Genomic DNA, 12,585 nt, shown 5'->3' with positions numbered 1-12,585 from the left:
CTCCCTTCAACCCTAAAAATTGAAATGGGTGGCTGAAAAAGTAAAAAAGACAATTGAGTTCCAAACGATACATTATTATTTAGGTTTAAAATGTTTTGCAACTTATTTAAGCGACATATTTTACTAGATTGTCCTTGAGCAATGTTTAAAAAATATGAACCATTCATGTAATAACTTCATTTTAAAAAGAAAACCCCAGTAATTTGAAATTTTAAACAGAGAAATCTTTGGACGAGAGAAGAATAACAACTGTAACTGATTTTAATTGATTAATTTTATCCTAAAATTAAAACAGATACAACTTTTCTTATAACAGTATTTTTTGGGATTCATTTTATTTTATGACCTTTAGTCGTTTTGGTGAATTTGAGTTTTTTGACGGAATTTTGTTTCGACCATTAATTAAATATCCACAGCCTACTTACTGTAATTCACAGCCGCTGGATACCACACAGGTAGCTTCTTCAGTCTCCTATTTACCAAAGGCATCTGCCTTACTGTTAACGTTGAATAAGTAATTGGTTCGCACAAGCTGTGTGAATATGCAGCTGGCTGGGAATGAATAGGTTGAATAGGCATCCACCCGAATGAGTAGCTAACTTCAGCTTCGTCTTCGGCTCAAGGAAAGGGGTCGACAACGGACTGGACGCCAGGCAAACGCAAATGACTCTCTTTCACTTTCCCACATTAAACTAGTCGCTCTGAATCGCATTAAACAGAATGTCAAATGTTCAATAAACCGCTTAATGCACTTTAGAGCCAATGGATTAATGTGGCATGAGGCAGCGACCAAACACTGAGGAAAAATGTAAACGTAACACAAAAGATTATAATCCGGAGTCATGAAGGTGATGGCAGCAGTGCTAAACGTTCATCCTGTATATCGATTACACATCCACGTTTTTCATTTTTGTTGTATCAAAGTATTTAGCAAACTACAAAAAAAACAACAACGCAGCAATCAGATCATCACCTGACGGAGGCGGGTTTCATACAGCATTGAGTCCCTGTTCACGTGGTGCGGAGTCCGACATCTGAGTTTCCGCTTCCGCAAGTGCGTTGCTTGTGCGTTTTGGATGAAGATATGTGGAGTTAGCTTGCTTAGAGTTGATTCTTTGGTAACTAAAATAAAATAAAAAATACTACTAATAATAAAACTGAAAAATAAGCTGAACGACAGACGACTTCGGTGGGTGAGTTCAATTTACGGAAAGTATGTAATAGGGTTCGTGATCGCTATACTGCATGTTAGTTGTGTTGTAGTACAGGCCCGCGGGTGGCGGGGAAAGCCGGGCCTCCCTTGCTGACTGGGTTTAGCAGTCCAACTTTAACGGGAAAACCTGTTATGTGCATTGTGATTGAGTACACATCCCCAAGACTTTATCATTTAGGGAAAACGTAACGCGCGAAATCAGGATTGGCTGATGGTCGAAATGACTTTTTATTTTTAAAATTAAGCTTGCGTTTATCTCCTGGAGTGTGCATATAGTGATCAACTGGTGCAGTTGTATTAAGTGGGTTTAGCGCAGCTCGCCGTTCATGTTCCTTGACTTGCAGTTATTTAGCTGTGAGTTATTGTATCGTTGAAATCAGAAAGTGTGTGTAATTTACCTTTTGCAAGAGTATGCGGTGTTTCTACATTTTTCAGTTTTTGTTGTGTATCCACTGTATATCAACTATATACTTGTTATACTGTATTAACCACGCAGGACTGTGAATTTAAATTTTTGGAGAACATGCAGGTACATTTAGCAGTTTAACAATAATGAAGCACAGTAAGTAATTTTAATGTTGGCTAGATTATAGTCACCAAATTAAAAACGGCACTAAAGAAGCGCTTTAGTGTTTGGCAGCATGGAAGTAAAGGAAGCGTGTGTAACATGTTTATAGTGTAGTTATGCATTTCATTGTATTTTATACACGTGACCATAACTTGCATGTGCTAATCAACATGTTGATGTCATTCGGTTATGTTCTTTACCAATGTCTTCTAATTTTGACTGGCGTAAAAACAACGTTTACATAAATGGCATGGAAGCACATTTCTGAAAGTGTGTTAGTTCCATCTAACCAAATTTTTTTTAGTTTTAAAATTAATCTGTATTTCTGATAAGAATATATAGGTGTCATTTCCATAGTATTCTTGCAGTTCTTGCTTGGGTTATTGAATGCATTATATTAATTACAAGACTTTTTTGGGAATTGTCTTACGTAGCAACTCAAATTTAGGTGGAAGTAAGGGATTGCATTAGGAATGGAAACTGGGAAAATATCATTTTAAAAGTAGCCGTCAATTACGTTGGCTGCAGTGGTTTACAGTAATTTGGCACTTAAATACTACATTTTTCCTTTATATTGGTTAGGATAACCTCCATGTGTTGGCCTAGTTAGTTTTAATCGTGTACAGATATCTAAAGGTTATTAAAATTGGCTTTTAATTTTGCTTTGGAATGTATTCTGCCAAGGTTGACTAAGTGGATATATTGTGTGTTATAACATTTTTTAGGCCCAATTTAGTAAACTGTTGAAGTAAAATGTGTTACAGGTTGCTATACATGTTCTTTGTGTACTGTAGAAATAGCTATATTTATTTATTTTGTACACACAAGAAATCAGTCTGTAATGCTTACTTCTAAAGCACATTGTCTTAGATTATGTGAACTGTGTTTAGTTGGCAGCTGAAATGTCAATGGCACTGTGCTTCTTGGTGCTTTTTTTCTCTAATGACGTTCTTGGTGTTTTGTTTGGATCCACTGATATTTATCTTTAAATTGGTGTAGATTTTTTCCTTAAGTTGTACCTTGTTCATACTAACGTTTTCTGCAATCCTTAAGGAGGATGGCTCTCTCCAAGCGTGAGCTGGATGAGCTCAAGCCATGGGTGGAGAAGACAGTGAAACGTGTTCTGGGATTCTCAGAACCCACAGTTGTAACAGCGGCCTTACATTGTGTTGGCAAAGGAATGGATAAGCGGAAAACTACAGGTGAGTTAATTTTATTTTATAAATGCATAATTCATTCAATTTTAAAATTGCTGTTTAGAGTAAATAATGGTATACCAACATTTGGACTATTCTAGAAAATTTTTTCTTCAGTTCGTAGCATCATTTACAAGTCTAGAAATTACATTACACTCTAATTGCACATTATTTAAAAAAAAAAAAAAAATTGTTAATCCCCATAGTGATTTCCGCTATTTCTCAGGCTTTAAGACTCTTTGTTAAATGTTGATTGATGTTTATTTTATTTAGACCTTCTTAATTGTTAATGTTTTGACATGGGTATTTGCTTTGTGAATGTGTGTTTTGAAATCCTTTGCTGATATTAAACATTGTTTAAAACAAAATCATTCTATAGATATATTATATGCCTTTCTTTATTATTTTCTGAACAGTAAAAATTTTGCTTATTTCAGTGAAGTGACAGAATTAAGAGATTTTAAAAATACCTTCCATAACTGATTCATCACATTGTTGTCTTGTCATAGGGTAGCTCTAGTCATTTTTTGTGTGCCTTTTGGAAATGTAGTGCATTGTATTGTGAGCTGTATGGGTTCCCTTTTCATTTTACAGTATTTTTTTTTTTTTTTGTAAGGAAATTGCATCTTTCATTTTTAAATATGCCTGGAGACTTAAAAAAAAAATCAAATTTTAAGCAGTCTTTCAGTTGTAGTGGTAATTTTTTTCCCTGAACTGAAAAGTATTTGGCTTTTTCTTTTTTCTTGGATGCTACTTATGTTTTGATCATAATATATCATATATGCTTAATCCAATTCACGGTTGTGGAGGACCAAAATTTGTCCAACCAACATAAGGCCCATTTCCTGCCTTGTGCCCTATCTGGCAACCAGTCCTTTGCAGGGCCTTTTCATGTGCACACCCTCATTCAGACTTGCATGGTGGGCAGTTTGGAATCCACAGTTAACCAAACCTGCGCATCTTTGAAGGATGGGAGAAAAACCAACACACACACACAGAAAGTGCAAGCTTCATGACTGGATGTTGTTTTGTGTGGAATTTGAATGCAGGGAGTTGTATCCATCATGTAGCTGCACTAATAACTACACCACTCTCTTTGGCATTGAAAAGTTATTTGTAGCCAGTAAGGTTGGTGGGCAGGAATGAATTTATATGGCAAGAAGCTGTCAAAGTGAACAGTTCCATGAAAACCAAATGCCCTTTGTTTGCCAATAAGTGGTGCAAATTTAGAGTGTTTTTTACCTTCTGCAGAAATTCATAGGCCCAAGAAGAGGGATGCCATAGTTTGTGTTTGTGGAATATGCACATAGGAGAAAGTGTAGGGTGAGCTGCAGTCTATTGGTCATCAAGTTTTTCACGGGGAGCATTTTTCCAGTTTAATCGCAAAATACACTAGAAGTGTTCAACCTAAATTATTTTCTCTTCACCTTTAAACTTTTACTCCATCAAAATGGAAAAACATTGGTATCTGAAATTTACAAGAAACTGGTGAGGATTAGGCTTTTAACTATATCTTTAATTTTTTTTCCATGTCTTTAAAAATTTGCAGATCAGTGTGTTCAGTTGAATCACATATCTAAAGAGGTAGCTGTAATCATGGTAATCTCTTACCCTCAATGTCATCAACTAGAGAATGAAAAATACCATGTTTGTTTCCTGCTGTCTGTCCTTTGTAATTAGAAGCTGGCATTGTCTCCTTTTGACTTGGCTTTCAGTGACACTGAAGACAGTTTGTGCTATAACGACAGACACAGTGCACACGTTCACCTTTTGCTGTATCAGAAAGGTATCCTCTACTCTCACCCCCTTTCCAATCTGCATTCCAGAGTGGACAAAAAACTTGAAAGTTATTTCTGAGTTGCTGAGCAGAACTGAGGTCCTTCTACAGCCTGTACCTGACACAGCCCGAACATCGGCCAGCTTCTGGAGCCCAGTGCTCAGCTAGCTTTCTGAATTTCATCTAATAAGAACTTATCAATCAGGTGAGATGACTTAAATTGCCTTTTCTGGGGCCAAGAGATGAGAACAAGCTGGTCTGAACTGGATTTTTGGATCCATGTCCTAAGATGCTATTAGTGACCAGCAGCTGACCTCTTGCATACTCTGATAGGCATACTTAAGCACCTGTGACCTTCTGAAAAGGCCTGCAACATGACCCGGGAAGGGGTCTGTGGTCCAGCCAGATTGAGGTACAATCATCCTTTGAAAACTCAGGCTTAGACTTGGGGCATGTTGTGCTCTTTTTTTTAAAACTCATCTGCCCGCAAGGTTAGGCTCTGTTCAAATAATGCAAAGAAGGTGAAGTAGAGTCTTTCTAAAAGAGGGCCATCTTAAAATTATACCTAATAGTAGCTGGGTGTTGAGGAGACATATCTCTCTTCTTGTGGTAGTTGTCACCTGACAGAGCAATTAAGTGAAGCTGAGGGATCAGACAAATTTTGAGAATATAGTCAAAATGTTAATGAGCCAGTAGTATAGTGAATTTCTGAAAAAATACCTTAAGTGACTTTACATTTTGGTTTGAAATGCATAGTATAAGAGAAGCAGATGGTATTTCATATAACATTAAAAGTGACTAATTCTTTTACTTTGCATATGAAAATATCAGTCTGTATTTTACAAATCTAAACAAATACTTAACAAATAGTAAAAGATGGTAAAGTTTTGCTTCATTTTATGCATATTTTTTTTTAATTTTCTTGTTAAGAATTTTATTATATATCAAGATACTGAATAAATGTATGCCATAGACTTTTTTGTCTTTTAATAGCTATAAATACCAAGTTTATTTACAAAATGATCTACATTTTAAATGTACTCGGTTGGAAGAATGCAAAACAGTTTAGTTCATAAACTTGTATTAAGGGTATACAAGAAGCAGCCGCAACATTAAAACCACCTGCCAAATATTGTGTAGGTCCTCCTTGTACTGCCGAAACTACTTTGATCCATTGAGGCATGGACTTCATAAGACCTCTGAAGGTTTCCTGTGGTATGTGACAGTAAGACATTAGAAGCAGGTGCTTTAAGTTGTAAGGTGGGGCCTCCATGAATCAGACTTTTTTCCTAGCACATCCCATGATTGGATTGAGATCAGGGGAATTTGTGTGTCAAGTCAACACCTTGAATTCTTCGTCATGTACCTCAAACCATTCCTGAACAGTGTTTACAGTGTGGCAGGGGTATTATCCTGCTAAAAGAGGCCACTGCCATCAGAGAATACCTTTGCCATGAAGGGGCGCACCTTGACTGCAACAAACTTTCCATATAAATGCCAGGACCCAATGTTTCTCGGGAGAACATTGCAGAGAGCGTCACTCTGCCTCCTCTGGCTTGTCGCCTTCCCATAGTGCAGGGGTGGGCAAAGTCAGTACAGGAGAGCTACAGTGGCTGCAGGTTTATGTTCCAACCCAGTTGCTTAATTAGAAAATAATCCTTGCCAATAATTTAATTTAATGGTTTGTTAGTGCTTTAATTCTGCCATTTCAGGTCATTATCATATCCTAGATTTTTTATCCTTTCTAAGGATATCATCCAAATAATTTAAAGTCTAAAAGGTTTGAGTAATTCTCAGTCCTTCACTTTTTTTCTCTACACTTTCCTTACAAGTATTTAATTAAACCAAATAGTGCACAGTAAATATACACGGGTGTAAATGGAAACACACTAAATGGAGAAATGCTGGTTTCTTTTGTCATTTGCATCTTATTGCTAACTAGACAAAGGGCCCGTTTCGACAACGTAAGATGAAACGGGCACGAGTGGAATAGTAAGTAATAAGTATAAGCACCACAAACCTGATATAGGTGTATTGAATGAATGCGTAATTAGGCCTGGAGCTGTAGTCGAAATTGCCTTTCAGGCCTCTAGAGCTTTATTCAAAGTCACCTTTTTCTTTGAATTTTTGCGGCCGTAAATCCGCCGCCTGACGCGATGTTGGTCGTTGTCGCCTTTCTCTTTGAATTTTTGCGGCCGTAAATCCGCTGCCTGCCGCGATGTTGGTCGAAGTCGCCTTTCTTTTTGAATTTTCTCGGCTGTAAATCCGCTGCCTGCCGCGATGTTTGTCTCGTAAGGTTTTTCAGGTGACTGCGCATTCGGCTTCGGACATGCGCAGAAGGCGACTGCGCATTTGGCTTCGGACGGACCCTGCCGCGATGTTGGTCGAAGTCGCCTTTCTCTTTGAGTTTTCACGGCCGTAAATCTGCCGCGATGTCGGTCTCGTAAGGTTTTTCGAGCAGCTGCGCAGAAGGCGAGTGCGCATTTGGCTTCGGACATGCGCAGAAGGCGACTGCGCATTCGGCTTCGATCGGACCCTGCCGCGATGTTGGTTGAAGTCGCCTTTCTCTTTGAGTTTTCACGGCCGTAAATCTGCTGCGATGTCGATCTCGTAAGGTTTTTCGAGCAACCGCGCAGAAGGCGAGTGCGCATTCGGCTTTGGACATGCGCAGAAGGCGACTGCGCATTCGGCTTCGGACGGACGTGAGTGAGTGAGGAGACTGGCAAATTATATATAAGATAAGGAGCACTTAAAAACTGACAATACAGCTGGTTAAGACTAAATTAATCAATAAGGGTTCAAAATCCTAATGAGCGAGACAACTAAAATAAAGCAGAAATGTTACTTGCTTAATAAGTAGCATTAATTGCTCAACTGGGTTGGAACAAATACCTGCACCCACTCTGGCCCTCCAGGAACAGCTTTGCCCACCCCTGCCATAGTGCATCCTACTACCATATTTTCCCCAGGTAAACAATGCACAAGCACCCAGCGGTCCATATGATCTAAAAGAAAGCATTATTCATTATGCCCAACTTCTTCCATTGCTCCATGGTCCAGCTTCAATGCTCGTGTTCATTTTAGTCACTTTCAACGGTGGGCAGGGGTTACATGGGCACTTTGAACGGTCCCCAAATACAGCAAGTTGCAAAGCACTGTGTGTTCTGACACCTTACTCTCATAGTCAGCTTTACGTTTTTTAGTAATTTGTATTTCTGTGTCTTTTCTGTCTAATCTGACCAGATGGGCTAGACTTCGCTCCCAAAACGCATCAGTGAGCACGGGGTGCCCATGACCCTGTTTCTGGTTCACTGGCTGTCCTTCCTTGCACCAGTTTTAGTAGGCATTAACCACTGCATACCGGGAACACCCCTCAAGACCTTCAGTTTTGGAGGTGGTCTGACCAAGTCATCTAACCATCAAAATGTGGCCCTTGTCAAAGTCGCTGAGATCCTAACGATTTCCCATTTTTCATGTTTGCAACACATCACCTTCGAGAGTTGACTGTTCACTTTCTGCCTAATATATTCCACCCCTTGACCGTTGCCTTTGTAATAAGATATTCAATGTTATTTACATCACTTGCCAGTAGTTTTAATGTTGTGGCTGATTGGTGTTTATGTAGCCTTTTTTTTTTTTTTTTTTTTTTGCAGTGATGACATGCTGTCATTTGGTCATTGTTCATTTATTAAAAGTCTCCCCTACCAGTTTACAGTTGTAATCCAAAAGGTAATATACCAAATGAGAGGCAAAAAAAGCTTCCCAATATATCCACTTTAAGGCAGTGAAGGTTCTTTGATATTTCTTAAATGAATTTTTTTTTTTTTTTTTTTTTTTTTGAAAAGTGCTTTTATATCTTTTTGTTTTAGTCTATCAGTATTAAGGTATCTGTGTATCTTTGTGCTATCAAACATCCAATGATTTGTCCTACTGCAAAAGTAACCATGCTGAAATCTCAGTCATGTTGCTAGAAGACACAGAAAAGAAAACCTGCAATAGACTGTGAGCTGTAAGAGGACACAATTGCCTAGAAAATCAGAATAAAATTGACAGTAACACTTGTGAGCTCAAGGCAAATTATAGTGCATGTCTTGGGAATATCTAGTAATGCCCACATGAGAACTACTGTCTATGCTATATAGAGGGGCCTTGCTGCTAATAAAACTTCAACATACTGGACCAAAAGACCTCTTTCTCCCATGAAGGCCCAATTTGTTGCTAAAAATGGCTAATCATCATCAAGAATAAAGTTTAGGACCTTTTCTATTTTTCCAAAATAAATTGGATTAAGTTGTCTAGGGTGGGTGGACCAAATTGACCTTTTTGATCAGAGTAAGTTAATTTGTTCATCTTATTTACAGTAGTGTGCTGAAGTTAGGGTTTCTGAAAATGTCTAAAGCTAGTTATCTATTATTTGATTGTGAAAAACACTACTGTATATAACATTAACACAGGGGTTTTCAAACTCGGTCCTGGGGACCCACTGTGGCTGCAGGTTTTTGTTCCAGCTAGATTCACAATCGGTGATAACTGTTAACACTGATCTCATTTAATTAGCTGGATTTTATTTTTCATCTTCTCTTACTCTACATTCAGAAAAAGCACAGCATGATGATTTTTACATTTATAAGACATTTAGAAATATTTCTATTTTTGCTATAGATTTAAATGTTTAACTGTCTTTGTGCAGTTTGCTCCGTTCTTTGTATCTTAATAATGACAAATAAAAACTAGCGGAGCAAACACTCTGGCAAACAACACTGAATCGTGAAATGCTGCAACTACTTTAGCATTAGCCCCACTAATTAATAAATTGATTAATTAAACATTTAGAAAATCTGGAAAAGTAGAATGTAAATCAAGATGAGAATATCGTTAAAAAGAAAAATATACATTATTCCCATATAACTGCTTAGTAGGTTTTTTTTTTTTTTTTTTTTTTTTTTTTATTATACCAAACTTAGTTTTCTAATTTCTATATTGTTCCCAAAACACACAATGTGGGAAATAACAGTTCACTTAATTAGCCCAGGAGTCCAATTAAAAACAGAAGGTGGTTGGAGCAAAAACCTGCAGCCACAGTGGGTCCCCAGGACAGAGTTCGAAAACCCTTGTATTATAATAAATGTGTACATTGATATAAGCAGCTTACTTAGGTACGCTGTTCATTTTTTTCTTTTTTCCTACTGTTTCTCCCCGAAAATAAGACCTACTCCGAAAATAAGCCCTAGTCACGATCCCACGCAGGCGAATTTGGATGAGCAATAAATGCCTTCAGCTACCGTATGTACACAGATGAACAGGAAATAATACTGGTATTTTGACCCCCCAACAAGATGAGTGATTAAAGAGCTATTCTGTCGAGTACAAGAAAGGAATTGTGGTGGAGTCCCAGGGCAAAAATCTTACTGCTTTCTGCAAAGAGAAGAAGTTGGATATCCAAATGCACTACGAGCAGGCTACATGGACAAGAGGTGCTCATTTAAGGAAAGCTCTATTGCTAGACATGAGAGATTGGGGCCAATTGTTCTAAAGGAAATGGAGTCGCAAGAAATTCATAATGGAATTCGGGGTTGAGAAAGTTATGATGTTCCAGAAGATGATAACATGACTGTATTTAAATAAATGTAGATTTCTGGTCCAGAATACTAGGGGGTTGTGCCCCTGACTCGCTTCACTTGCCCACCACCTGGGGCACGCAGCGTGCCAGCCACTTCGCTTCTCCGCCGCTCGCATTGCGAAGGGGTGTCTGAACGCACGCTAAGGAGACTCGGTCGGATCAGCCACTGTCTTTCTGCTGTTACGCTGCGTGTCGATCATTTAAAAGCCTGTGCAGCAGCTGTCCTTTTAATAATAATAATTCATTACATTTATATAGCACTTTTCTCAGTACTGAAAGCGCTATCCACACAGGGAGGAACCTGGAAGCGAACCCACAATCTTCCACAGTCTCCTTACTTTTGTCTCACTGCCTTGTCTTGCGGGTCCTTAAAGTGTCTCCGAGAAAATCACATATCGTCTCCTTCCAAGCCTTCCAAGATTTTTTTTTTTATAATAGAGAGAAATCTAGATTTTTGTTCATGGAAAAACAAGACATCCCCTGAAAATAAGCCCTAGCGCGTCTTTTGAAAGAAAAATTAATACAAGACCCTGTCTTATTTTCGGAGAAACACGGTAGTAGTACTATGGTGGCTGCCCTTTGCATGACTTCACATAAGCTCTTCTCTTGGCTTCTTTTGTTCTCTTCTGTGTTTAAGTGATCACACAAAGCTAGAGTTTTGTTGAGGCTGGGGCTCTGAGGTGGCCAATGTAATATTGTTAGTGTTCCACCTGTTTCTCCTCCAAGTAGGTCTTAAATGTGTTTGGTCCCATTATCATGTTGAAAGCTGAAGTTTTTGCCAATGAGTCATTTTCCGAAGATACAACATGATGAAACAAAATCTGTTTATATTTCTCAGCAGTCATCATTCCAACGATTTTGACCAGATTCTCTACACTGTTGGCTGAAATGAAATGCACCAGACCATGACAGAGGCGCTACTTTGGTTCACAGAAGGCTGCACAGAGGCACCAGTGCACTTGCCAACTCTTCCACTGACTTATTGGCATCTTTGTGCTAAAAAATTCAAAGTTGGGCTCATTGTGCCATAAGACTATGCCACCGGTTGTCACTCCAGTTTCACATGCTGAATCTCTTCTGCTTTTTACCTTTCTGCAAGAATGGTTTCTTAGCTGCAATACATGCTTATAAGACCATTTCTTTTAAGACTTCTTTGGCAGCTTTTTGGCTCGCATTCTGTGTTTTCTGTCTTCAGCTTTCCAATTTTCTTCAGAATTCTTTATTGCATCTTGAATACTGCAACTTTTAATTCTGGTTTGTTGTGCTGCTACTCAGTGACTAAAGCTTTGCTGTTGCATAACTGTTATTTTATGTATGTTAAAATTTGTTTGGCTAGCCATTTTCAAACCTGTTCTTAACACACCCCATTATTTGTAGTTACAGACCAGTGCACCAATTTATTTATTGAATTCCACCACTAGGTCACCTGATTTGACCTAATTACTACTTCATTAATTTAAATCATGTCTGCTGTTGGTGAAAATCTGCAAATACCTAGAACTGCGTGGATGCTTTGAGGAGAAGACTGGGAAATTAACCTGTCTTCTAGCTATCTTGAAAGATGTTAAAAAAAATGTTATTTTATATTATTGTATAAATGTATGGTTTTTTCCCCCTAATGTTGTGTTTTTTTTTGACAAGCAAATAAACTAGGCAATTACGCTTAAAAATATTTTTGGGGGCCTAACACTTTTGCTCAGTACCAATATTGTTGCTACAGCATGATAACCTGGAAGACAGCTTGGTGTTACAGTAGTTGGTGCTTCTTCCCCACAGGTGCATTGACTGAAAGTTTTGTTCCCAGCATGTGCAATGCCTTTGTGGAATTTGTATTTTTTTTTCTTCCCCTCCATCATTTTAAACACATTCATATAATTTTATGTTAGTTCTGACTTAGATTTATATAAGGGTGTGTGAGAGAGAGATCACATAAGTTACATGTTATTATGAAACTTGACAAATATGACCACTTAGTGTTTTACAGTGCTTTATAGACATGAACTGTGAATATACAGCAGATATGAAATGTTTGGGTAGCTTTTCTGAAATGTCATCTGATCCTTTTTTTTTTTTTTTTTTTTTTAATTTTAGTATCGGCCATATTTAAATAAGGAATGAATTTGTCGTTTTATGGAAAATATTTTAAAACATTCAGTGCTTTGTAGCAGCCCTGGAGCGCTAATGTTCACGTTAACAGTGATTGATTTTATT

General features: G+C 38.0%; 1 protein-coding gene across 3 annotated transcripts in view; it reads left to right on the top strand.

Moving 5' to 3' along the window:
- The first annotated feature begins 1,025 nt into the window (after positions 1 to 1,025).
- prpf3 (PRP3 pre-mRNA processing factor 3 homolog (yeast)) overlaps positions 1,026 to 12,585 on the top strand; it is a 77,484-nt gene continuing 65,924 nt past the window's right edge. The window contains exons 1-2 of one of the 3 annotated variants that reach the window (XM_028791702.2): positions 1,026 to 1,193; positions 2,835 to 2,983. In XM_028791702.2, coding sequence (XP_028647535.2) covers positions 2,839 to 2,983 — 145 coding nt within the window. In that variant the 5' untranslated portion in view covers positions 1,026 to 1,193; positions 2,835 to 2,838. Of the gene's footprint in view, positions 1,194 to 2,834; positions 2,984 to 4,803; positions 4,960 to 12,585 lie in introns of those variants that run through there. The other 2 variants (XM_028791703.2, XM_028791705.2) reach the window with 2 other exon arrangements.

The sequence above is a fragment of the Erpetoichthys calabaricus genome, chromosome 2 (assembly GCF_900747795.2).
Source record: "Erpetoichthys calabaricus chromosome 2, fErpCal1.3, whole genome shotgun sequence".
In the NCBI taxonomy this organism is placed as follows: domain Eukaryota; kingdom Metazoa; phylum Chordata; class Cladistia; order Polypteriformes; family Polypteridae; genus Erpetoichthys; species Erpetoichthys calabaricus.
The sequence above is the reverse complement of the archived record's forward strand: the minus strand, read 5'-3'. Positions and strand labels throughout refer to the sequence as shown.